Raw genomic sequence first — 26,293 nt, 5'->3', positions numbered from 1 at the left:
GGAAGAACTTCTTCACTCTGCAGGTGACTGAGCACTGGGAGAGGCTGTCCAGAGGGGGTGTGGGATTTCCCTCATTGGGGATATCCCAGAACCATCTGGACACAATCCTGTGCAATGTGATTGGAGATGACCCAGCTTGAGCAGGGAGGCTGGATCAGATGATCCAGTGTGGTCCCTTCTAATGTGACTTATTTTGTGATTTGCCCCCTGGTGCCCAGCAGGAGCCCATGACCCAAGTCTCACTACATGTTCTACTCTCTCTTCCAGAAACACCATGTCCAGCTGTAGACATTCAACATTATTTGTACCTTTGTGAAGCTGGGAATGCAATGGTTACAACAGGTATCACAATGTGTCTGAAATTCCCTACAACACTTCCTTTTGTTATTGACCAGATAACTTTCAGAGGTCAATGCAGGAAAAAAAGCAGCTATGAAGAATTCCAGCATTTAGCAGCACATTGCAAACATGAACTGGCTCTCAAAACCAGCTAACTACAAACTGAGGAATCTGTCCCCAGATCAAAATTTGCATGTAAATACAACACAGTGGTTTCTTCAGGCCACTAGCTGTACCAGATTTAGGTGATTTACTGGAGATACACTTCACTAACAACAGGGCTTAAAACTGTCACTCCTCACAAGATCTCCATTGATGATTTTTAACAGCATCAAGACAAGAAGCATATACTGTTGCTTAGACACAAAACAACAACAAAAAAAAAAAGACTGAATGTGCATCCTCCCTAGCAATTTTAAAACAACCTGGCATGCATTAAATGTAAGCTCCATTAAAACCCTTAAGGCCTTTTTTTATAACAAGATATAAATAAAATACATAACATTTGGACGCTTCATTTACATCGTCGTTTTGGAGCCTTTGGGGATTTTTTTTTTCCCAAGCTTTTCTTCACAACCAAGAGTTTGTTTTTTAGAATACAAGCTTAGTTCCCAACATAATCCCAGGGCTTGAAAAGTTGGAACATTAATTTAAAAAACAATTATGCAAAAACATTTTGCAATAACCATGCATTAACAATTTTGATCTAAACTCAAGTTCAATGCACAGGAAGCAATAAAGTCTGTAGAAAGAGGCACATTCATGCCAAATGGAAACAGTCCTTGAAAGATTCAGTGTGCTGGTTAAAGACAAGCAGGAAAATAAATACAGTTGTTATAGAGGGCTCTACATTTTTGATGAGCCTTCACAGGTGCTGAGGCAATATCTTCAAGGCCAAAAAACTCAGTAACTACTACAGTGGTTCCTAATTCTTCTGACCATTGCAGAAGCATTAATAAATGGCACTTCAAAACACAACAGTCAGAGAAGATCTGCTCTTCTGTTAAGGAGGCAGAAGAGAAGAATAATGTTATATCCATGTTTCCATTGTAATCCAAGACTTCTGTGAAGAACTCCAGTATGGAGTCATCCAATTAACTGCAAACTTAGGGTTTGCATCTCCCTTCTCAGTGAGTTGGACACAGACTATTCTTTAGGCACACTCAACAGCAAAGTGTGAGTTTTGACTGAAATAAGGAACTGTACTGCTGCACTTATATCATGAGAGCTCAAGAATGAGAAGGGATTTCACTTCAAAATTCACAACATAACTTCTCTTTGGAAGTTTCATTCCATAATGAAAAGTTGACCCTCCACCTCTTCTGAAACTTTCAACTTTTTTTCCCCTTCAAACCACTAATTTCATTTCTTTAGGCTATAAAATCAGCTAAATTCCCTGGGGAACCATCAACATTTTTATATCTATATTCCCACATGATAATGGAAGCTATTACCAATTTTGGTCAAATGCAAAATTCTAGTGGAATCTAGCTCAGAAATGTGCCTCCAACTCAGGAAGAAACAACAATCTCGTTAATACCTACTCTGAACAGAACTAATGGCTATACATGGCTGTGCTTCTGCTTTGTTGTTAGAAGAATAAGACCTGAAGAATGAAAGAATGATTATAGTAGGAAAATTATCTGTGCAACACAGTACCAGTAACAAAATGAGGAAAAGGTTGGAGAATTAAAGCATAAAATGCCTCTTTCAGACCTAGTCAAATGTAGGTAAGGTGTCTGGAAGTGGTATTCCAGTCTCTACAAAGAGCGAGAACATTAGGATAGAAAAGACCTACTTTTCTATTTTTTTTCTTGAATCAGCTGTAAATTTTAATTGTCATGTCCAACTGAATTCTTCTCAAAAATTAAGTATTGCTCATGCCAAGAAAGTCAGTGTAAAACAAAAAAACTATGCAAGAAAAGAGCATGCATGAAAAGAGAGGAGATTTTCTCCCAATAACATTGTGATATGCCAACTTTTGCAGGCCTGAAAACTCAACATTTTCACTGGAGATGAATGACCTCTGCCCCATGAGACTACTGAACAACTGCTGAGCAGCACTGAACCAGGACTCCTGACACAAAAGAAAACATCCAAATAAAACCAAGTACAAGAACAGTTAATCATTGCACAATACATCCATTAGCATTGGTGGTCTGGACTAAGACTTAATTCCTTTGTCACTGAATGTGTTACCAGTTCCAGACATCCCTCCAGTACCAACTAAAAATACAAAATCTCCAGTAGTTCATATTACATTTGAAAAAACTCTAACATTTCAAACATGTTCTTAATATTCTCTTACCACCACAGGGGAGAAATTGCTTCCCAGTGTCTTGATGGGAGGGAAATTCTGAGATGGTGACAACAGAATCACTCCCTAAGAAATAACTATCACCTGCAAAGACAAACTGATTCAGGGCCAGCAAAGCAACCTCTCTGCTCAAAACAACTGGGCAGGAACAAAGGGGCAAGTGGAGATTTATAATTATTGCTAAGCAGTGACACAATTACTGACTAAATGCATGGAAGAGATATTGCATTGATAATGTCTGTTTAGTTTTTTAGTGTATGCTGTGCCATATGTTTTCACTTAAGTTCAAGAAAAATCTGCAGCAACTCTCCCGTCCTCATTACACAGAGAGGATGCCAGATACTAGCTACTCTTTCTTATGAAAGCCTTTTATATTCTTCAAACCACATGTACTGAGAAATTCTATTAATAGTCAGGTATTTCTCCAGTCTTGTTTGTTGCCCTTCTCCAAATAACTCTTTCCTTTTGCTTTAGCTACAGAGGTAAATTTGGGGAGGAGGTCCTCTGGGATTAATAATCTTACACTATAAACAATTTTTCCATTGCTTATTCATTGGCAAATTTAACCCTGAGAGCAGTGCACATGCTAGAGAATCTCAGCAGCTACGTGGACAGCATGGGCATATTTATACCACCATAATTACACTGATACAAGCACTGCTAGAAAAGGTGCAAATCCAAAAGGAAAAATTTCAATTTATATTTAAAAAAAACCCCTCCATGTGACTTGTTTAAGAGCCCAAGATTGCTGCAGTGTCCCTCCTCTTCACTGAAAAAAGTTGCAACAGACTTGGTGGGTGCTGGGAAAGAATTCCTACAAGCAAATTGTATCCTTGCAAATGGTGAAACATGGGAGGCACTCCAACATCCTAGTTAATGCCAAACAATAGTCTGGGACACAGGAGGGTGCAGGGCAGCTGGAGCTGTCCCCTACAGGAACCCTTGACATTTGAAGTGTTAAGAGCTCCAACATCTTGTTACAGTTTGATCTTGACAACTCAGAAAGTTGACCAGTTTCATCATGTTCCTCACTTTGGCCATAAACACACCAGTAAACAAACTGGCAGCAGGGCATGGGCCCTCAGCCCCTGCAGCCCCTACTATGAACGTGTTAGCACAGTCCCAGATGTGTGCACCAGGGCCAACAAACATCCTCCTCTACAATTCTCACGCATTCACAGGCTAATGCAGGCCAGTGACCTTTCATGATAGGAAGCCTGGACATAGCCACTCTATTTTTGTGGGGGGCAGGGAGTTAATCTGTTTGAACAATGAGCTCAACAGCGCTCACGACCACAGGACAACCACTTTATTTATTAATAGAGACAGAGTCATCGTTTCCAAACACTTAGAGTGGCCCATCCTGTTTCCAGATTCTGTCAAATCCCACAGTAGGAGACAACAAGTTTGGTGTGGCAGAAAATCCCCATTTTTAAAAGTAAGTGTGGTCAAACATGACACTGGCCTGTCTGGCCACTCCCCATTTAGAAAATCTTGATCCAGATTCTGAAATATAATCTCATAGGTGCACAGCCAGCTGCAGAAGTCACAGGGCAAAACCTAGAGCCACTGTTACATGAATGGCCAAACTAGATACTGGTAGGGACACTTACGGTGTCAAAAGATAATGACACCTCTTCATACCTATTATTTCCCCTATTCTCTGCACACAGAGGAAGCCAGAGTTTTCACAAGAGCTACAGACATCTGTGATGAATGCAACAACATCTTTAACCTGCTGGATGAGTTCCAACACTCCTGACAGCTCTCACCTCTGCTTTTGTCCCAGGCTGCTGGGCATTGTGATCAAGTAATTAGGACCAATCCTTGGTCCAGATCTTTAGTGAACAGAATCAACAACTACAACATATACTAAAACTCTGCTCATTTAAGACAGGTTAAGAAAAAGGTACAACAGCTGCTCCTAAGTTCCTCTTCATCTATTTTCAATACCTAGTTGATGTCTCAGAACCACTGCTCAGAGAGAGTTTGCACAAGACCCCATGCCACACACCTCATCTCAGAAAGCCCTGCTCACAGAGCAGCAGGGTTGCCTCCTGCTTACTCTGGGCCTCTCTCATGGCATGCAACATCACTAAGGCTATTTACTGACAATAGCAGCAGTTTCCTGTCTGACACAGGATGTGCAGTATTCCTACTGCAACAGGTCCATTTCACAACCAGCAGCATCCAGGGAAAGTCTAAAAACTTTCATATTCAGGACCATATTCACCTTGAGGGCTTCTACACACAAATGTTCTTGCCAAGAATGGAGCACTTTGTCCATAAAACCTCCTTGCCTGGGCTAATGGCCAAATCAGAGAATAACCACTGGAGTGAAGGAGCAAGAAATCTTTCACAAAGAAACACTGTTAAACTTTCTATGTTGTACTGAGTACTTTTATGCATCTGGAAATAGGAGAACTGTCTTTACAATCAGATTCTCATAGAAGAAAATGAAAATCTCTGATGGACTGTGTCAAAATGATCAGCATACTGCCTTCTCCTTGATATGATACCCTTTAAAGAGCAGTAGTCCTGCCCTGAAAATTTCTGATCCATTTCTATTCTTTCACATGTAATTTATAGAGACATGCTATTCCAAACGAGTGCAGTGCAGTAGACAATAGTCTTTAAAAGCTGCTTTTCCCTAAATATTGCAAGACTCATTCTTGCAGTCTTGGAACTGTCCTTTCTTGGACCTGGTAAACACAAAGTGATAGCTAAAAAAGGACTTTGTTCACCTTTTTTTTCAGAGGCAAAGCAAAGCAAAACTTAGGTAAGAACAGAAACTTTAACAAGAGAAAGCATAAATGGTGGATCAGCTTCCAAGCTGCTAAGAATTCCTTGATTTCATAATTGCAGCATTTTCAAACCACCACAGATTAGTTTCTAGAAGTTCTTCGGAACATGCAGCATTACTGAAAGTGAGCTCAATCCTGTAGCTGTGATACAGAAAATGCAAACCCAAAAAGACCCAAACAAACAAAAGGCCATTTTGCACTTGGAATAAATCACAGTGACTTAAAAGCAGCAGGTGATATTCACCAAAGTTCTCAGCAAGGTATTCCCATTACCATCTCAGCTGCCATCAGTGTCTAAACACCAACCACCTTTCCCAGTGTGATGCAGGTTGGAAATCCCAGCTGACAGTGTCAGGGGCTGCCTGACACATAGAGCAGAGCTCCTGCCCTGTCTGTTTCAACACAGCCACATCTCTCTACACTTTCTCAGCCACCCTCACCACTCCATTTCCCAGGCACATCCCAGCTCTGAGAGTCTTCACCTTGCACCAGCACGTGACTGAGCTCCACGCTGCCTGCCCGGACAATTTGTTTAGATATCATTAGATTGCCCTGACTGAAAGCCCTAATGAGGTGCTGATCCCATCACCCAGTCAGACTGAGCCCAAATGCATCCCATGAGTCAGCCAGAAAAGCCTGATGCAAGAATTCCAAGTGATGTGTAACATGAAAGGGCGCCACTCGCATCCCTAAGACTCGCAGCCTGTCAGCACGGCCATTAGAAATCCGGGGCTACACAGATTTATAATTCAACCCTCCCACACACAGAACTTGCTCCAGACTGAAACTTGGCACAAAATTTAGTCCCAGGAGGGTGTTAAAAAAATAACCTATTCAACGGTTTCCATCCCATGGCTTCAGCTCACAGCCATTTAAATAATGGCAATTTCTCATTTCTCTTTTTAACTGAGGAAATCCAATATAAAACACCAGATTTACATAACACTGCAGTGGTGATACAAGCTGGCAACAAACCCAGAGAGAAAGCTGCCAGAGCTGTTCTGTCATTCTCTTTTGGTGAATTTCTCCATTAGGATTCAGTTTAATGGAATGAATTTTATTCAGGCAAGCTGACATCACATGTAATCTACAAATCCCACTTCCACCCTGGCCAGGCACCTTGCCCTAGCTTTGTACACCTGGTGTGCTGGTTGGAAGGGGACAAGCCCTCCTGCTGTCACAGCAGCCTCCCACTTGTGCCGCCACTGTTAGCTCTTTGCTGCAAACTCTGCTGGCTGATTTAGAGGACAGTAATTAGCTTCCTATTGAGCTATAAAAGATTGACTGGACAAGGAATGGACAAAACAAAAAAGGGAACCGAAGCAAGCCAAAAGCAATTTGTCAGAAGAGCCTTTGATTTGATCAGAGATTGTTTCGACAACTACCACACTTGCTTCCAGGGAAAGACACAGAGACAAGCTTTCTGTGGCTGCAGTTCTTTCTCCACCAGGTATTTCAAATCCTACAGGATTATCTGTAATCTTGAGTTTATCAGTGGAAAAAAAAAATCTTCCAAGTTGATGTAATGCCACAAAAACTTCTTAAATACACAGGACCTCAGATAGTCTGCAGCAAATCACTGCAGTGAGCACAAGCCTTTTGCTCCTCCACCACTTGGACAGAGGCTGTGACAGCACATGTGGGACAGGTAGGAGCTTCTCACCCCAAAATAGATCATCTTCTGAGTGAGTTACTGGCTCCCATCTCCTCCACCACTCACCACTCCTGCTTTCCCACAGCACACCTGAGACACAGCCCCTGCTGCCTCACTCCAGCTGGAGGACAGAGTATATTAAAATTATCATCAAAGCATCTGAACATACTTTTCGTACTTGTTACATAAGTAAATAAGTAGCCCAGCTATAAAATTCTATGAGAAGAAAATGAAGATTTGTATCAGTGGTCAAGGCCAAGGCATCTTTCCTGTTCTTTAGAGAATTATTGACTGAAAGGTACTTCAAACCAGTTTGAACTCTGTTCACTGTCAGCAAAGCTGCTACAAGGCCCTCTGACAGTCAGTGTCAAAATGCTTCTAGAATGTGGTGTTGGTCTAGACTGCATTGTTTCAGACTCTCCACATGTACTAACCCATCTTCCCTAAGGCCAGCCTCTGAGGTCCATGGTCCAGCTGTAAAAACCCTTCTGCATTTCTGAGAACTACACATACAATAATTCTCTCAAATAGGGGAAATAAACTGAGCTCAGAGGACCACCTGAGTTTTCAAAACAGAAAAGAAAACGAGGCAAGCATCTGCAGAACCACCTTCTTCTCCCACAGCAGCAGTTTTCTCATACCTTGTCCTTTAATTCCAAAGGGGGGTACAAAGTCCCTGATACGTGCCCACTTCCTGAAGGAATCATCCAAGAACATTGGTGCCGGCTTCGAGAACCTGAGAAAACCAAAATGAGAAAGAAATTAACTCCTGAACTAGGAAGGATAAACTTCTGCAGGAATGCTGAAAGAATCCACAACTAAATGTTGATTCTACATTGCCACTGGCAACAGAGTAATGTGGAGGATTTTACTTTTACCCAAAGATGATTGCAGTGAAACAAATCTGCCTGAATTTGTGCCACAAGGACACTCAAATCACTCAGGTTGTGAACCTAGCAATCACTTCCACTCAACAATTTAAAACTGTCTCAGTGCTGCTTGGCTATTAATTTAGCTATAATAAATTGCAAGCAAGGTTTAGGCAGTTTAACTTCCAGCTTTGTGAGCCCAAGACAGTGTATGTGCTGTGTGAGTGTGTGAGGAGTCTGCCTTGGCCTCACTTGTGTACAGACACAGCAGCTATCACCACACAGGCAAGAGAGAAAATAGTTCAGGAGATCATGAAGCAGTGTGTAGTTTACAGAGAAAGGAAATGAAATGGAAACTCAGTGCCTTCTTCTGCATTCATTAACATATAAATGATTCAAGAGAGGTTTCTGCCAAACCAAACAGTTATGATTTATCCAGAATCCCTTACAAAAGAGAGACCTTCTTAACCATGTCATTATGGAAATACATTATCCTAATTACACCCTCAACACACAAACACAGCAGCTAGTAAAAATTTGTCTCTTCTAGAAACGATTGCTACAGTAGCCAGAGAAAAGGAAACAATTAGCAAATATAGAAACATTGACTTTCATATGGGACCATTTCTGAGTGTATCAAGTATACTAGAAAGTATGCTAATACTACTAGAAATCTGTTTATTCAATCATATCAAAACAGTAGCAGAGATGTTCTGGATCAAAATCAATCCCACCATGAAAATGAATGTACAGAGTCAGAGAAAACACCTCCACTATGGAGCAAGGTGCCCTGAAATAGATCCAGCTTGGCCAACCTACACGTGGGAGGAGGACAGATGCAACCCACAGGTTTAGCTCTCCCTTCAGGCTGTTTCTGTACTCAGCACACAACTCTTACAGCAGCCAGATAACCCTTGGACTTGAACTACCTGGTTTAGGATAAGCTCATCTACTCTATGCCACAGGCAGGCACAGAGCAACAATTTCAAATAGCAGTACAGTGAAGAAATGATGGAATGAAATCGAAATTATAAACTGATCCAAGTGAAGTCTTATCAGAGATGCTCTATAAATCACAGATGCAGAAATCTATGGAAAGGGGAAAGAGACCAAGAGAATTTAACGAAACAGAAGATTCAGATTCACCCATGCATACTGCTTCACATCCACTCATGCAATCTTTAATAAGATCATCTATAACCATAAAAGCAAGATGCACAGATGACATGGCTGATCTAGAAGGAAAGGAATGTTTTTCCAAAGCTGAGAATACAAAAGCATATATATAACTTTATCTGGGAAAAGGTGGGGGAGGTATGTTAGATATACTAGAGCTTCTGAAGCTTTTAAGTAAAAACACCCCACAGGGCTATTTAAAAACAAATAAGGAACAATACAGTATTAACTGTAACACACTTTCTCTGAAAATATCCTAAAAGCTTCAATAACCTGACAAATTAGTTAAATATTTTCTCACACATCTTGGTGCACCAAAATACAATTATTATGTTTCCCTGGAGGGTCTCCAGGGACTTATCTCCACCTCCTTCCAACATCAACAGGAGGAATCTTTGCAGGACTGTCATGTAGTGCAGGAGTTTTATAAGCTGAAGGCCTACAGCATGGATGTTCACAGCCCTTCCTTGGACTCTCAGCAGAAGCCAGGTCCCACAGAGGGGTCCCCATCCTCCCCGTGCAGCAGCTGCAGGGAGGGAGGGCAGCACTGCCTGGAGCTCAGCAGCACCTTGGGCAGCTTTGTAAGGTCACCAAGCTCTCTGGTTGCTGCTGTGACATGCAGTCTCCAGGAAAAACATGGATGCTCCAGAAAATGCATATATGAGCAGGTTTTATTCTCTTCTCAAGAAATGAGAGGATTCAAGAGGTGCAGTGTAAATAAAACCTTTGCCAGCTCAGTTCATCTGTTCAAAAGCACCACATGAGAAAGAAGGCACAGGCTCTGAGGTCGGGTCTAACTCAGAAGCTGCTGTTATTTATATATGCAAATAACTGGCCTGTTCTGGCCTGTTTGCAAGTAATACACCTGGAAAAGACAATTTACAGTAGTCTGATGTGGAGTAAGGAGTGCCTCTCCCTAATGCAGATTCCCATTTACAAGGTGTCTGGTAAAACCAGGAGGGAAGTCAGATCCTCCTAAGACTCCCTGGACCCCAGGGGAGTTTCCAAAATCAGTGAAGATAAGGCATGCCTGATCTAATGCTCTATGGAATTGCTTCTCCATGTGACAATCAGGGCATCAAAGTGATGCCAAAGAAAGGGTGAAATGACCATTGGCTTTTTTGTTGTATTTGTACAAGTAAATGTAGGGATTTTTCTAGCAAAAAACCCAATAGCCTTACATAAGCTACTATTATTTGGTAATATTTAATACTCCTGTATACAGGGCCAGGGAAACAGACTTTCAACTCATACTTTTGCTTCATTTCAGAAGGAGGAAAAACAGTTTTGAGGAAATATTATATCCATATGGCAAAAAGGGAGCAAGTCAGAAGATATTTTGCTCCCATAAATCTCAAAAGCAATTCCGTTTTGGAAATATTAAGAAATTATGAATGCTGTAAGCGCTTTGCCACCTCAATAAATCAGAGCAAGGCAGGACTGATGTCCAGCAGTGACAGGGAAATGCTGTCAGCCAGACTCTCCAGGAGCATGGCTGTTCTGTCTCAGCTCTGAACTGCATCTGGCGTATTCCAGCACCCTCCAGGAAATACTGGGATTTGCCTCAAACAGGCCATGGGAATGCTCTCTGCAGAGCACCTAAAATACATTCCAAGGAATGCATGGGAGTTTGTCAAAGAGGAAAAGCAAATGTTTCAGAATGATGTTAGACTCTGTGTGCGCTGAGCTGCATTTTGGGGATGCTGCATTTTGCCTGTCACAGCTGCCTAAAGCCAGGTTGGCTTCAATGGCAGCCACAGCTCCAGACCCAAAACTGGTCTGTGCTCCTTCAGAAAATGGCACAGAAAGTGAAAGATTTGATTTTTCAGATTTAAATTTTAAGCACATCCTCTCTATTTCTCTCCCAAATTCCAGTACAGACATAATGCAATCTCATTGCAGGTGACAGCCTCAAAAGTTGAGGAATTTGGCTGCTTGTGGCACACACTTATGACCTGTGTAAAGTGAGAGAGAAATTCCAAGCATCTACAATCTCTAGTTTCAATGGCATACCCTGCTAAAACACAAATGACATCTAAATGGACTTAATGCTTGACATGATAATTGTGAGGTACAAAACAAATCTCTCCCAGTACTCAGGTTTGAATTCCTCATACAAAGACATAAATAAAATCTCTAACAATTTGTCACCATGCACAGCGAAAGGAAGCAAGTGTTCTGCCAGCAACTGTTCTTAAACAGGAATCTATAATCACACAAAAACGTGATATATACTTGTGCCTAGGGGACTCTGACTTATGTGACAAAACATTGCATTTCCAGTTTTTTCCTCCCTGACAAGAGTTGTGACCCCAAAACATTTCTGAAGGCTGAGCTAGCCTGCCAGAAGCTCTCCAGCCAAGCTTTTTGGCCATTGCATTTTGCCCCTGATACTGAGACCACAGCTACTCCTCTTTGATGGGCACTGAGGTGACCAGCACAAGCAGCACAAACTTCCCAAAGTATCTTGCAGCTGCTATGCAAAATAGCTATGGGACAATTTCAGACATTGTATCTTGACTAGAATCTACTCCTCACCTGCTGCTTTCCAGGCAATTAATATATCAATATGTAGAAGAGGAAAAGCTACATCTGAGAGAAAGTAAAATAAATGAACTGATTTATGTCTTTGGCTTTAATGAGGAGGGATGAAGAAAAGGTCTAGTTCCTGAATGAGTCAAGGAGATGATGGCACAACATTTCTAAGGAACCATCACACTAAGGAAAGGCAGACTGGCAGCCACTAAGCTCCACTGTGAGCTTATATTTCAGATATTTCCTTTTTGTAAACATCCTCCTTTAAGCTGACCTGTAAAGGGGCAGGAACAGCTTCTTTCTCTTTTTTTAAACCACAAAAATAAATTATTTATTTGTTCTGGCATGACTTCTGTTTCCTGATGATCAAAAGCATCCACGGTTCGACAGAAGGCACAAAATCTACCAATGTTATAAATTAAATACAAACTGAAACACTTGAGTGCTGAATCATTAACCCTGACACAGGCATTTATGGAGAGAGAAAATCTAAACTAACCTTTTCCTTTTTCCTTATTGAGACCTAGATGTATGCTGTCTCCCTTGCCTCCCTTCTCTGGGGAGCAGCATGGTGTGATAGCACAAGAATGAGGAGGTTTGAGACATCCTGATTTTACATTTCATATTGACATTAATCCTCTGTCAAAAATCCAAGCAGCTCAAAGATCCCTCAAGGAGCTGAAAAATTTAAGAAACTGCATTAATAAGGATTAACCCCATCCTACAACCAACACACCACTTTTCCTATATCAGCAAACATGCCCAAAAAAAGAAGACGCCTGCAAGAATATCTTTAACAGCAGACATCAGGCCAAAAATTAAGTTGATCTTAACAAACTGTACAACTCTAAAATAAAATAAGTCAGTAAAAAAACTTAGCACAGAGGAATGGTTGGTCAGAGCACCCTACCAGTGCCATTTGAGACCACCTTACTCTTCATCAAGAGCGTGTGAGCCACAGATCCCCACCAGCCTCTCCCCTGCTCTCTGTGCCAAAGACCTTCGGGTGTATCTGCAGTGCCTCTTCCAGGCTGGAAAGGTCTCACTTGGCCACTCCCCACATTGACACTCTGAACTACACAGCACTGCAACAGTGCCCTGCAGTAAACATCACCACCCCAAGAAGATGACTTTGGACAGGCTTTATGCCACAACAAAGGAAAGAGCAGGTAAAATCAAACAGACCACGTAGCAGTGATCCCTGCCTGCTTCCCTGGGAATGGCTGCTCTGGACCTCTGAGGCACTCTGGAACATTTTCAGCCTTCTTGCCCTCTGCTCTCCATCACCTTGTAGGTTGTTTAAACTCATCAGTGCAGACCTGTTCTCACTGCCTGCTCATTGCTCTATTTAGAGCTGGACCAGCTGCTCCAAGATGTATCTTAAAAGGCCCCCATCCTCTGTGCTGTGGTTCATACAGAGAGCATTGTTACACTCTTGCAGGAAAGATAAACATCCTATCATGAATGAAAAATGTAACCATTACAGCTGTAATACCTGTTAAAGACTCTACTCAAGATCAGAAAGTATCAACTCAAGGACCATGTCCAATTCTGGGTCTCGTGTGAAAAACATGAACAAACTGAAAAAACACCATAGGAGACTCTGAAAAAGATCTAAGGTCTAGAAAACATGATGCCTGAGGAAAGCTAGAAAAAAAAAAATTCTTTGTTTAGTCTAGAAAAAACTGGAAGAGGACATGATAAGTCATTAAATATTACAAGGCTGCTGCAAAGAAGTAAAGAGAAGTAGTTAACACCAGTCCTAAAATGCAGTGAAGAAAATTTAATCATTTAAAAAATGTTTCTTTTGCTTGGGATTATCATACACTGAAATCTACTGGCGGGACATGAGTTACAGAACTCACAACTACATGGGTTTCTGATTTGATTGCATTATTTTTAACAAGTTTGTATCTATTAAACACCAGTTAGCCACAGCTGTGCCTGCCTGCTTTTAAGAAGGAAATAGATGATCTTTTGAAATTCTGCATGGATCTATTTCATCTAAAACCACTTTGATACTGGGCTAACATTGCTAGAAGGTGACCAGCCAAGCTGGAGTCTGCTGTAGCTGGGAATCAAGAGCTGCCCTTCAGATTCCCTGCACTTCTTAAGTTTTCTCTTCCTAGACGGTAATCAGGTTTCAGTACAATCACTGCAGATAAGCAGCACAAGTATTTTCCAGCCTGCTGCCTGCCAAGAGTGCTTTCTGTTTGCACCCCACACCTTTGTGATAAACAGGAAGACACGTAAAGTTTAACCTTTCTGCAGTCATTAATGTCTTGGGCTTAAGGCACAAAATCAAAGAATTACTAAATATTGGCTCGGTCCCTCCTGCTCACCGTGTTCTGACATGCATAAAGTCCAACAAAGTGCCCCCAGCAGCTTACCTATATAATGCAATTAGTCATGGGGACTGGAAAAGTTTTGAGATAAACTAAATATTAAAGACAAAAAGAAATCAGTTTACCTGCTCTGATGAAATCCTCACACTTTCCTACTGATTCTCCAAACATTTCAGACAAAAAATACACATGCATGCACAAAAATAACAAGAAGCTTGGTTTAAAGGTTGGCTTCCTCTTGAAAAAACAAAACAAAACAAAACAAACCCAAAACTATAAAATTCAGACCAGGCAGAAACTTTGTCCTGACCTGCCTCATGGAGCAGCTTATAAGACAACATGCAAAATTTGTCATTGTTCACAAAACTCTCTAATACCAAAACACAATTATGCAAGGGTGAAAAGCTAACTTCTCAACAACACAAGGTTCTGTTAGTTTAAAAACCAGTCTTTTAACATCATTTCAATGTCATAGCTTGTTTCTCATGTATTCTTGTCAATGATTCAAGATTGAATTACAGCTCGTTTTTCCTACAAAAAGCCAGGTGGGAGGTTCAAGAACTCTGAGGGAGCACTGAGCCAAATAGATGAGATTATGTGGTATTTGGAAACATGATGAAGGTGAGTGAAAGCAGACTGGAATTACTGCCTGAGTTTCCAAAGCCTTCTGTGCAAACAAAAAATGAGATGAAGAGGGAAGGTGAAAGGTCCAACACTTCTCTCAGAGAAAGAGTTAGCTCCCAAAGAAGATGCCAGCCAGCAACTCTGCCAGTTGGCCAGACTTTAGTACAATTATGTCCCTGTTAATATTCTGCTAGAACAGGAAGGGGATGGTGCTTCCTAATGAACCAACTGGAGAGCAGTCATGTAGGGTCTGCTGCTGTGCAGCACTGCACCTCCAAAAGGCAGGATATCTGGGGATCTCTTTTTTTCTGGTGAAGATCTAACACTTTCCAGAAGACTGCAGAGGATGGGCACAGTTCCCAACACTGACCTGTTGTCTTTCATCACACTAATTAACCAGTCTGTTAAATGCAGTGACTGCACATTACTTTTATAAAGCCAACTTAATGTTCTCTTTATCCTTCCTGCAGATTGAAGTTAATCCCTGTCATTGTCACTCACTGCTCATTCTTGCCACCACTGGCCATATCTGACTGTCCTGAGCTGCCAGCAGTCTTATGGTGGAGCACAACAAATTGCACTTCTGTGTTTCAAAAGCCTCTGATCCCATTTCTCCTACCCCATTATTTAACATATATGCTTATCCTGAGGTTATTATCCTACTGTATCAGACCAATCTTCAGATTTCAAATAATTAGAGGGAACAGTAAAATTTTGAGTGGCCTTCTTATAAGTAATTATGTCACTGCAAAAGGAGCCTGGAACACTCAACGCTGTAAAGAAATTGGTATATATGTAGGGAACAGGACAGTGATGAAAAATATCCTTCCACCATCAGCTAAGCCAAAAATGCACATATTACTGAGCACAGCCAAGCACAGAACAGATGTGACTGCTCTGCTGTACAGCACAGGGGACGTGGCACAGAGGGGAAAGAGTGTTGAAACTAATGAACAACTAAGCACAAAATGAGCGTGACTTGATCCTAATACAACCAGCTAAAGACAAAAATAAGGTCACTAATGTTTAAAAAAATCCAGAACAGCTTTGTTATGGAAGTTAATGAAGACAGGAAAGCACAAAACAAATTAGTTGATGTGCAGCTTGGCCATTTTATGAAACGGGTTGTATGATTTGGTGCCTGCATAGACAGATGACTGGATTTCATAATTAATTCAGTTTCTGAATGCCTGATGTTCCTTCACCTCTGTCATATTGTTCTTAACCAGGTCAAAAATCCACTTGGGGCAAAAGTTCCCTGCATAAGTCTTACTGGAGTGAGGATGCTGGTAGAAAAAATATCAATGTTTCAATAATTGTAATTGAAACAGATGGGTTGATCTGAGTGAAAATAGCCTTTAATTTTTTCAAGGCTCATACACTTCTGGAATGACCAATGTCATTTTAGAAGCTAGACAAAAAAATTCGTATTAACACAATATGCAAAACATTAGCCTGTTGTGAAATACACATGGAATTAACAGAAGTCTTGTGAGCTCTTCTGATTTTCTTACATGCAGGGCAATATTCTGAAAAGTTTTACAGGACACAGTTCTTCATATCACACTCCTGGGAGAATTTCAGCCTTCACGTTAAAAAATTCTACAGCAAATTAAAAAATATTTTTCTAGACTTATAGTTGGAAATGAGACCTCAATAACTAATAAATGCTCAGAAACCTGAGGAGGAATAAAAGGAAACCATTACTTTTTAACTGCATGAATTTTCTGTCCTGACTCATTATTACTGACTATTTGCAGGTTGCAATTCTCATCAGTGTAACTCTCTACAGTGACTTTAAGGTGATCCAGAGAAGGTTTCTCCAGTGAAAATGCAGGCAAGGGACAAGCTTGCTTTCACACACCAACAGGAAATGAGAGGAAAATAAAAAAATGAAGGGAAAAACGTCTGCAGAAGATATTGCTCTGAAGCTGCCTACAGCACACAAGACAGGCAGATAATTAAATGCAAAGAAACAAATACAAGAAATTAATCTTCTTTGCACACCACAAATTGATGCTCAAAGACAATTATAAATGTTTCTTTCAATTTTTTGACAGTTATTTTCAAGAGATTTTTTAAAAGTTATCACAATGTGGTTTTCATGTGAAAGACTGGCATAGCAATGACCATATCAAATCAGGTCTGCAGTTCATTTGAGAAAACAGGAAGATATGAACTAGAAATGAGAACAAAATTTGCAGTGGAAACAAGAAGGGACTGAAAACATAGGAAGTGCTGGGCAAGCACAGGAGATGCTGGGCAAGCACAGTTCTCCCCAAGCACCTTGAAACTGGACAATGCTTTTTGCCTGGAGTCCACAACATGGTTTGCACCATTCAGCAGATGGACACCCTAACTTAAAATGGAAATGTGGAAATGGTCTCCATTGCACAAATTCCTAAGGCCTAAACAATTTAGCTTGTCATGCTCCTTCTTGCAGGAAGTTGTTCAAGGAACAGTTATGTGATTTTCAAGCTTGCCAAGAAGTCAAAGCAGCATCTTTCACCCAACCAGAGAATAAGCTTTCTTCCTTTATTAGTGAGACAGGATAATGAAGCCTTAAGTGCCATATCCTAGGTATGGCAACCAGACATGCACTTGTAGAATGCACACCAAAAAAACACCAACATTACTATCAGAATAATTTCACTTGCTGAAAAACAGCTACAGATAGATCACAAAGCTGCTATTAACGAGATCCATATTAATCTCAATAGCAAAAATTCCAGATGCATTGCTGTTTCTCTGCTGCACAATAGACTTCACATTGTAGTGCAGGACAAAGTGGGGGCAGCCAGTTGTTACTATTTAAGATTCAGACAGAGGCTTTTTTCTTCCTTTAACCAGATGCAAAAACCTCTAAGGATTTCACTAAAAGCTTGAACAAAAAAAAGCCAAAAGCCCAAGTGGAAAGAGTGTTTTCAGAGGATCCTATCTCCCAGGTTCCACGAGGTACTTCTGTAACTGGAGATAATGCTTGATAGGGTTGACACAGACCTCATGTCCAGTTTCATGTAATTTTCTGGCTCCTCTGTCACCTTATTAATTCCAGCCTTTAGCCTAAGAGTGGTGATCTGTAAAGCAACGTGCATTAAAATCTTCCAGATGATATCAGCACTATTTAATCTACGCCTTTCCCCTTTGGTCTCATGGTTTTAAAAATAAACAAGTATTTTAACAAAACAAGGGTAAGACTCTGAGCTTGTAAAACCTCTTTCTAGGTACTGTGTCCAGAGATAAGGCACAGAGACTGGACACTTGTTTCCATGCAAGAGGCCATCTGACAAAGCCAAAAGGATTTACTGGCTCTCAGAGCAAGTGGGTGCTGGGGAGAAAGCTGCAAACAGAGCCAGCACAGACAGCTACATCCTTTCCTCATCATCCCACACAGAAAGTGTCTGGCTTGAGTTAGAGATTAGGCAGGGAAAAGAGACTGGAGGTGAGACTTGACTATTCTGATGAAATAAAGAACCACAAAACATGGTGGACTTCTCCTGTCCTATCTGAAAAAGAGGTGTGAAAAATAAGGCCTGTCCTTCCAGCCTGCACACTCACTGGCCTCCTCCAGCCAGGGTCCTCTGCTCTGCTGTGTCCCCATGTCCAAATTCATCACACATCTGGCAAGAGCCCCTGCAGCAACAACAGCACCCACAGCAGTAACTTCAAAGGACTCTGCCAAGAGGCTTGATGGATACCTGAAGCACAAGGTATGCTCTTAAAAGCCTGCCCCCTAAAATGCTATAAATCTCCTGGAAGAACTGATATCCTCCCTGACTCACTAATCAAAGCAGAGACACCCTCCCAGTTCCTATTGCTCCACTTGAAGAATGGTACAACAGTCCTCCTCATTCCAGGAATGGAGTTTTTCAATGAGATAGTTCATTTCAACAAGTTCCCACAAGAAAAAACTGCAGAGAAAAGGATACTGCTGGTTTATGCATTTGAGATTTATGTAAGTCACTGAAATAAATACTAAATATTATTAGCTACTAAAGGAAATGGCTACGGTGAAGATGAGGGGATAAAAACCCCACACAAATATGCCTTCTCTTTCAGTATCCTTGACAGAAAAGCACTTCTCCTACAGCTGTGGGAAAGAAAACAAGGCACGACGGCTGAAGTTAAAATTACACATCTTTGGCTGTTATCAAAGGGAGCTACAGCACATGGACAAAGTGCAGTCTGCGTGATTCCAATTCCAAACCAAAGAAATGCTGCAGGCACATTCATCATCGACATTTGTGTTTCCTCCTGAACATTACAAAGAGCAGTGAACATTGCTGATCCACTACTTTTGTCCCAGTAGCAACGTTTAATTGCGTCAACTGCATTCAGCCTTTGTAGGAAGCATCAATAAGCTCACTCCTACAATTGATACTCTCCCAGTGACCCCTCAGGCAAACCAACATGAAGCAGCTCCAGCTGCAGCACAGCCAGCTGACACAGAAATCCTGCCCCACCCGGGAGTTTTCCATACTCTCAGAGTGTGGGTGGAACAAAGTACAGAGAGAAACTCGGCACCACCATGAATCCGTCAGGGAGACACAAAAGAATCATACAATCCTTCAGGTTGGAAAAGACCTCTAAGATGGAGTTCAACCATTAACCCAGCCCTCCCAAGCCCACCACTAAACCATGCATCCAAGTGCCACATTTCAGTGTGTATTAGTTCCCTCCACTCCCTCCCTAGGCAGCCTGTTCTACTGCTTGATTTTGGTGGAGAAGTTTTCCTAATACCCAATTGAAACCCCCCCTGGCACAACCTGAGGCCATTTCCCCTTATCCTGGAGCAGAGAAGGATACCCCCCACTCTAGAACATCCTTTCCATCTCTCATCCTGTAGAGGGTGATGAGGTTCCCTCTGAGCCTTCTTTTTTCTAGGCTCAACACCCCCAGGTCCCTCAGCAGCTCCTCACAGAACTTGTGCTCTAGAGCCTCCACCAGCTTGTCTCTGCCTTGACCTGCAATTCCATCCATTCACTGTATTTTCTTAGCATCATCCGGTTTGGGGGTTTTTTTTCATTCTTTTGTTTGCCCACTTATGTTTGTCTAACCACTTAGATGGCACTCCACAAACAATTACTTTCAATTTACATCTGTCATAGAGAAGGTGTTCTGTGTTTTCTTTCCACTTCTTAAAAGTATTAAACTTTTCACTACAGACATTTTGGAAGCAGACACACTTGGTGTGACAGGGCAAGAAATCTCTCCATTAAAATGACAAATTGCAGTCATTTTGTTCTCATTTAATCTTACTTTTTAACAAAACAATCACCTTGTTAAGGAAACCTGAAAAAAGGCATGAAAGCTCTCAGCCTGTAAAGAGGAAGCTTTAAAGTGAAATGCACTGGCAAAGAAAATGAAGATCATAATATAAGTAATCTTAACCACCAGCTATTTCTAATACCTTTTTGTCTTAAGTACCTTTACCCTCCAATAAATCAACAAATGCTTAGTCACTTCTTTGAACTTACAGATGTACAATAGAACAAAAAACAAGAAAGCTATGCTTCAAGCCACTAAATAAATAAATAAATAAATAGGCCAATCAACAATAATAACTTTTTTCCAGTTGTAAGAAAATCCTATAAAATGTGGTGATTTGCCTTCAATTTTTTTCCAAAATACTTATTTTTCTCAAAATAATTTCCCCATTTAACTTAGAGTGGTTTAAAAAAAGTTAAAGACCACAACCCCATCCAACTCAGGATATTCTTAAATTTTCTTGTCTAAACAGAAAAGTTGAAGGACTACATTAGCCAAGTATCTGCTGATCTCAATGACAAGAGAAATAGCAGATTCACATTACCCAGCAAAATAGCAGTAGTGTTGGCCAAAAGGAGAATTTCCCACAAGTATTTATGGGTGCTCTTAGGGCAAGTGTTCAAACAGACAGCTGTGGAGGGAGAAAGCAGCACAGGATCATCCATTACTCTCTGCCTCTGTCACCCTCATGCTCAGCTCTCCTAAACTGCACCTTTCCACTGGACATTTTGCTTTCCCTGAGCTGCAGACTGAGTGCAATTGGCTGTGAAGTTCACAAGCAGCACCACTATAAAACCTGCAGATTCTCACATCAATGCTGTGTAAATGTCACTGTCTAAATCACAGACTACAAGTGACTAAAGATTTTCAGAGATAATCAGCACTTTGCTGAATTCAGCAGCAACTACATAGTAACTGGTCTTCTCAACAAATCAGGTTACTCATGTTACCATACTTGTCTTGTAGCAATTATTTCTGAATATTCCCAGTGCATGTTTTCCCACTGTGACAACCTGACACATGTTCTGCAGCAATGGTTTTCATTTTAATATCTTGGCCAGTCATGGAGTGAGTCGAATTGACAGCCCCTCTGCTGACACCAAGCTTTACAGGCAGCAGAACAGGCCCACTCCTGTCAATTTTTATCAGCTGAACTTTGAAAAATGGTTCACCTAGTTAGAGGATTACTATCTTCCTGAAAACAGGTAATAGGAATAAAAATACAAGAGCAGCCCTAGAAAAAATAAGAACAGGTTGATGTGCAGGAGTATCAACAGATTGCTTCCAAACCTGCCTGGGCCAGCACAGCTTTGGAGAACCCGTATCAATTCAAGGGAATCCATAACAATTTTATTCCACAGCTGCTTCTTTTGGTACCAGAGCATGCTGAACTTGTGCAAAGCACGAATCTGAACAAACTGCCTGCTCTACTCACTGTTATCACCCACTGAAAGCTATCATGAAATGCATGTGAAGAGCCTGGACTGAGGGCAGGGACCTTGAAGCACTGAGTTGTGCCAGCTCCAGCCACCAACACCAACTCCAGGACAGGCACAGGATCTGAGCTGTGCTCTCCTGTAATTACAGTTACTGCACCAGAACTGGTTGTCTCTGAGGGAGGGGAAAAAAAGAAAAAAAGGTGTTGTTTGATTTTTAGCTCGGGATTATTTTTTTTAAGAATTCATCAGCTTGACTGCCCAGCAGTAAGGAAAATCCCACCTAACAATGCAAGTGAGGCTATGCTGGGGCAGATCAGAGTTCAAAATCTCTTTTCCAAAAATGGCAATAAATGGATGTCCAAGGTAAAGCAAGAACAGGGCAAAGAGATAAAATATTTCCTCCCTAACATTCACACAGCTTTCAAACATTTTCAGCTGAGTGGATTTCCTGAGCTTGATGTGGTTTGTCTAATCAGCAACCCCCCTTTCCCTCCCAGCAATGGATCCCTCCTCCAAATGTTTGTCCAGACTCCTCTGGAATTTGTACAGACAATTTGCAGCTGTCACATGCTTTGGCAAGGAATTGCCCAGGTATATGTCCTGATGTACAAAGAACTGAATCTTTTTTTGTTCTGGTGCATGTAAGTAGAAACACATTATGCAGAAAGACTGTATCAATGATTTTTCCCTTCTACCTTTTTTCCCTGTAGTAAAAGCCAAAGGTAAATTCAGTGCAGTTCCACCCAGAGACCCCCCACATAAGATCATATCTCCTTCCAGCTGCCTCAGTAATCACATTGTCCCCTGCCTCTCAATCCCTCTTTGCCCTCAAGGTCTCCACCTATTCTGCCTTTGGGATTTGATGTTACCAAGCTTGAAGAATTTTTTTCATGCAGCTCTCATCTAGGAAGGACACTCCACCTCTGTACAACAGAAAGAAGTCTTTTCATCAATTTATTATGTTCCTCATGTGCTCTCATACTGTATCTCCTAAAGCTTCCAACTGGCTCCCCTGACGTCCACCTCAAGCCACTTGCTCCTACCCACCAGGTGAACATCTTCTCCTTTTTGGACTGGCAGACACTTTTAAATTGGGAAATACTGCAGGTAGTATTGCCTCTCCCATCTCATAAGGAGTCCAGTCTCTTCCTGTGTTCACAGAGGACAGCTTTCCCTAAGGTGTTTCTGGTGCTAGGATGGCTGGGAAGTTTCAGGTTTATGGCCTATGACTGAAAAGCTCTCTCTGCACACTGTAGTTCCTGACAGGACCATCACAAATTCCAGGGAGGGAGTCTAGAGAAGAGCCACAAAGATGATAAAGGGCTGGAGTGTTCAAGGGTAGGCTGGATGGGGCTGGGATCAAGTGGGTATAGTGGAAGGTGAGTGGAACTAGATGATCTTTAAGGTCCCTTCCAACCCAAATCCTGGTATGGTTCTATGGTCTGCATAGGACTGAAGGGCCATACACATACAGCAAAAACCACAGCTGCTGTTTGGAAAGAGAACACATGCACAGAAACCATGGCACACTCAGGACATGGTCTGGGCTTCCAGCTGGTGAAAAACACAAAGTCACTACATCCACAGTCTGCACTGAACAAGAAACAGCAATTATGGCAGGTACCAAGTGCTTCAAGAGATCCTCTCCTGGTCTTTTGTGAGGGCCAGTGCTCATCAGCAGCCGCACACAAGGAGTCAAACATCAGCTTTCAAAAAGATATATTTCATTAGGAGATGAGACAAATGACAAAGAGCCACATCACTCCTCTTTAGCTTCAGCTAGTGTGGGAATGGAGCTCAGACACAAGAAAACTTCCTCCACAGCAATGTCCTGCAGCTGTCAAAGAACTGGCACGTGAACAAGTCAGGCACAGGAAGAAGTGCTACAACAACCCTGGCCAACTGAGCAACTTCAGTCTCAATCTGACAGCACGAAAGTAGGTGACCACAGAGACACTCTCCACTCTCTGTGCAGCTTTGACTCAGACATTCACATGTTGTCCCCATGGACCTGCAGGAAGTACAGGAATACATATGCTTTGATCCAGCAATAATGACTTAAAACCCAGTCTTGTGTGGGAAGTGTTGACAAATTACCTCTGTAGACACTGAAATCACTCAAACAATTAACTGAGATTAGATTAGCTGGTAGGTTTGGAAAAAGGCTATGAATAAGATGTGTGCAGCTGCACATGTTTTTACTCAATTAGATGACAGTAGGACATGTATTACTTCAAACATCAAGGCTACACCAAATCAGATAAGCAATCCCACCTAAAAGAAAAACCAGCAACATACTTCCCACAAATGTAAAATAACTCTGTACTAAGCCACAGTGGAATAAATTGACCAGAGACAGTTTATTCCCAATCCCAATGAGCTTCAAAATCAATACCTTAAATAGCATTAAGACATTCACATTCTTACTTTTTTTTTTTTTAAATCTACTGTAACTATATAAGTTTTATTACTTCTATATTAGTAGCACTAATTTATGATGTTACATCTCTCTTTCAGATGATGTCTCAGTAAAGTGCATAATGTGACCAGTTTGAAATATGATCTATTTCCACTTAACTGAAAGCTAAGAAGGTTTAATATTAATGCAATTTACCACTTTTCTGACATTCACTAAATTGTACACACCCATGGTATTTCCTCTGCAAACAAAAAGTAGAGGTGTATTTTTAGCATTCCTTTTAAAGAGTTTTCCTGGTAAAGCATATTTATTGTGTTGTTGTTTTTCAAGTCTACTGGCAAGTTTAGCTAAAATAATTGTTTCTTTCATTCCTGCAGCTGAAAGTTTGATTTTAATGAGAGATTGCCCATTTTGGTTAGCAGCTCAATTTTTGCATTCTTAAGCCTCTTTAAAATTCCTGGATATATACAGCCCAGGATGGGTGATTTAGCACTGATTAGTTTAGTGGTGTGAGAGAGAGCAGAGACAGTGCTCAGAGATATTTTATGGTTCTGAAGTTAGTTCCTCAGCACATGAGGCTTGAAAGCCGAAAAGTGGGAGAGCAGCTTTACAAATTGCAACAGGGAGGAGAGCTAAAGCTTCAACCAGACACACTCTATCCTCCACCTCCTTCCTGTCTGTACAAATGAAAACAAAATGCCTCTATCCTACAAGAAATACTTGCTACTATGGGCAGAAGCATGACGAGGAATCCACCCTCCAAGCAGTGTTGGTGACAGCTTCCATGGTAGCCTGCCTCTTGATCAATGGGCTTCTTTTTAATGATTAGCAAGGGTGTAATTAAGGAAACCGAAGGAAGAGAGATAACTCAAAAGATGAATGAGGCCTTTATTCAAGGTACCACTGAGATGGGGCACAGGCTGACAAGCCAAGAGGAGGCTCCTGGTGGGCACCACGAGCACGAGCCAGGGCTGTGCCCTCGCGGCAAAGGCGGCAACAGCCCCCAGGTGGGGGGACCCTTCCCCTGGCCCAGCACTGGGGGGGCTCTGCTGCTGGGCTGGGGCACTGCTGGGCTCCCCCACACACACAGACACATTGGAACAAGTCCAGAGAGCTAAGATGATTAAAGGATTGGAGCATCCACCATGAGGAGAGGTTGAGAGCTGGGATTGCTCAGCCTTGAGCAGAGAAGGCTCAGCAGCTCTGATCAGGGCATAAACACCTGACAGGGGCAGCCAAGCAGGCAGAGACTCTTCCCAGGGGTGCACACAGGGCAAAGGGAAACAAACTGAAACAAGGAATTCCATAGGAAATAATAAAACTGCTAGGATGGTCAAACACAGGAACAGGCAGTGCAGAGAGGTTGCTCAAACACAACTGAGCATAGTCCTGAGCAATCTTTTGCAGGTTGTTATAAATTACTCACTACAATCAGGCAGGTCAATCAATAAGGCAATTTATTAGTTTGTTGATAAGGAACAGACAACACAGGGCTGGGGACGCAGGGAGTCTGTGCTCTGCCAACACCTCCATCTTACTCTGGTCACTGTCCCTCCTACAGGCAGTTTCTTTTGGGCTGTGACATGCCCCTGTGCTGGGGTACAGGTCCTGAACATGTTGGCTAGCACTCCAGCAGCAGTGGCCACCTCCAGGTCTGGACAAGGCTCGAGCATGTTCTCAGGTTACACTCTTAGCAGCCAGGTAACAGCAGGGACAAGCCTGCTCACGTCTAAGCAAGCTTGTATTTTCCTTATACATGAAAGTGGATACAATTCATAATTATAGTGACAAAATAATAAAAGTACATAAAAACCAAAAAGCTAACAATTTACAGCAAAGTGATTTAAACAAATATAATCAAAACATTAGATTTTCCTGTCTTATGTCTATGCTTTACTTTGGATTAAGTATTTTTGTTTATATTGATTATAGTGACGCAAATCGCCATGCAACATCGCACAATCCCCCATTTTCTTTTTTATTTACTTTATTGATTAGTTTGTTCTTGAAATGAAATTTAGTATTTTTTTTTTCCATTTTGCATTCAAGTACTTAACTCGGATGGGTTATAACAGTGCCTGTTGACATGGGTGTGTGCAATAAGAAAAGAACTTTGGTGTCTTTTTATACACTGTTTTTGGTAGTGTCTGTGACATGGCTTGGTTGGTATCCCACAAGGGAAAAAGATGAAAAAAGGAGTGACAGAATAAGGAATAACACAGGTCTAGTATGGCTTATACTTCCACTTCCCATGCTTATGGGGTTGCTACTCGTAGCAGGTGTATATGATCTTCTTGGTGGCAAGTACAGTGGCCAACTTGGTCTTGCCCTCTATTTTTTTGTTACTTCCTTTTCAGCTTATTTGCAGGCAAATTGTTCTTGACACTTTTTAATTGTAGATTCTTGTTGTATTTTAGTTATTTTCCATTCAATGGGCACTATAAATTCCCATTCACTCCCACAACTTTGTGAATTACAATAATAATTTTTTTTCCTACAATGTA

General features: G+C 41.5%; 2 protein-coding genes across 11 annotated transcripts in view; one reads left to right on the top strand and one right to left on the bottom strand.

Moving 5' to 3' along the window:
- DPH2 (diphthamide biosynthesis 2) overlaps nucleotides 1-26,293 on the top strand; it is a 224,663-nt gene that overhangs the window by 107,136 nt on the left and 91,234 nt on the right. The gene's annotated exons all lie outside the window — the stretch shown is intronic.
- Nucleotides 1-26,293, bottom strand: part of ST3GAL3 (ST3 beta-galactoside alpha-2,3-sialyltransferase 3) — a 171,085-nt gene that overhangs the window by 61,536 nt on the left and 83,256 nt on the right. For all 10 annotated transcript variants that reach the window (XM_079313926.1, XM_079313923.1, XM_079313927.1 and 7 more), the window contains one exon: nucleotides 7,756-7,850. In XM_079313926.1, the coding sequence (XP_079170052.1) occupies nucleotides 7,756-7,850 (95 nt within the window). The remainder of the gene's footprint in view (nucleotides 1-7,755; nucleotides 7,851-26,293) is intronic.

This window comes from Erithacus rubecula, assembly GCF_903797595.1.
Source record: "Erithacus rubecula genome assembly, chromosome: 10".
Lineage (NCBI taxonomy): Eukaryota > Metazoa > Chordata > Aves > Passeriformes > Muscicapidae > Erithacus > Erithacus rubecula.
The sequence above is the reverse complement of the archived record's forward strand: the minus strand, read 5'-3'. Positions and strand labels throughout refer to the sequence as shown.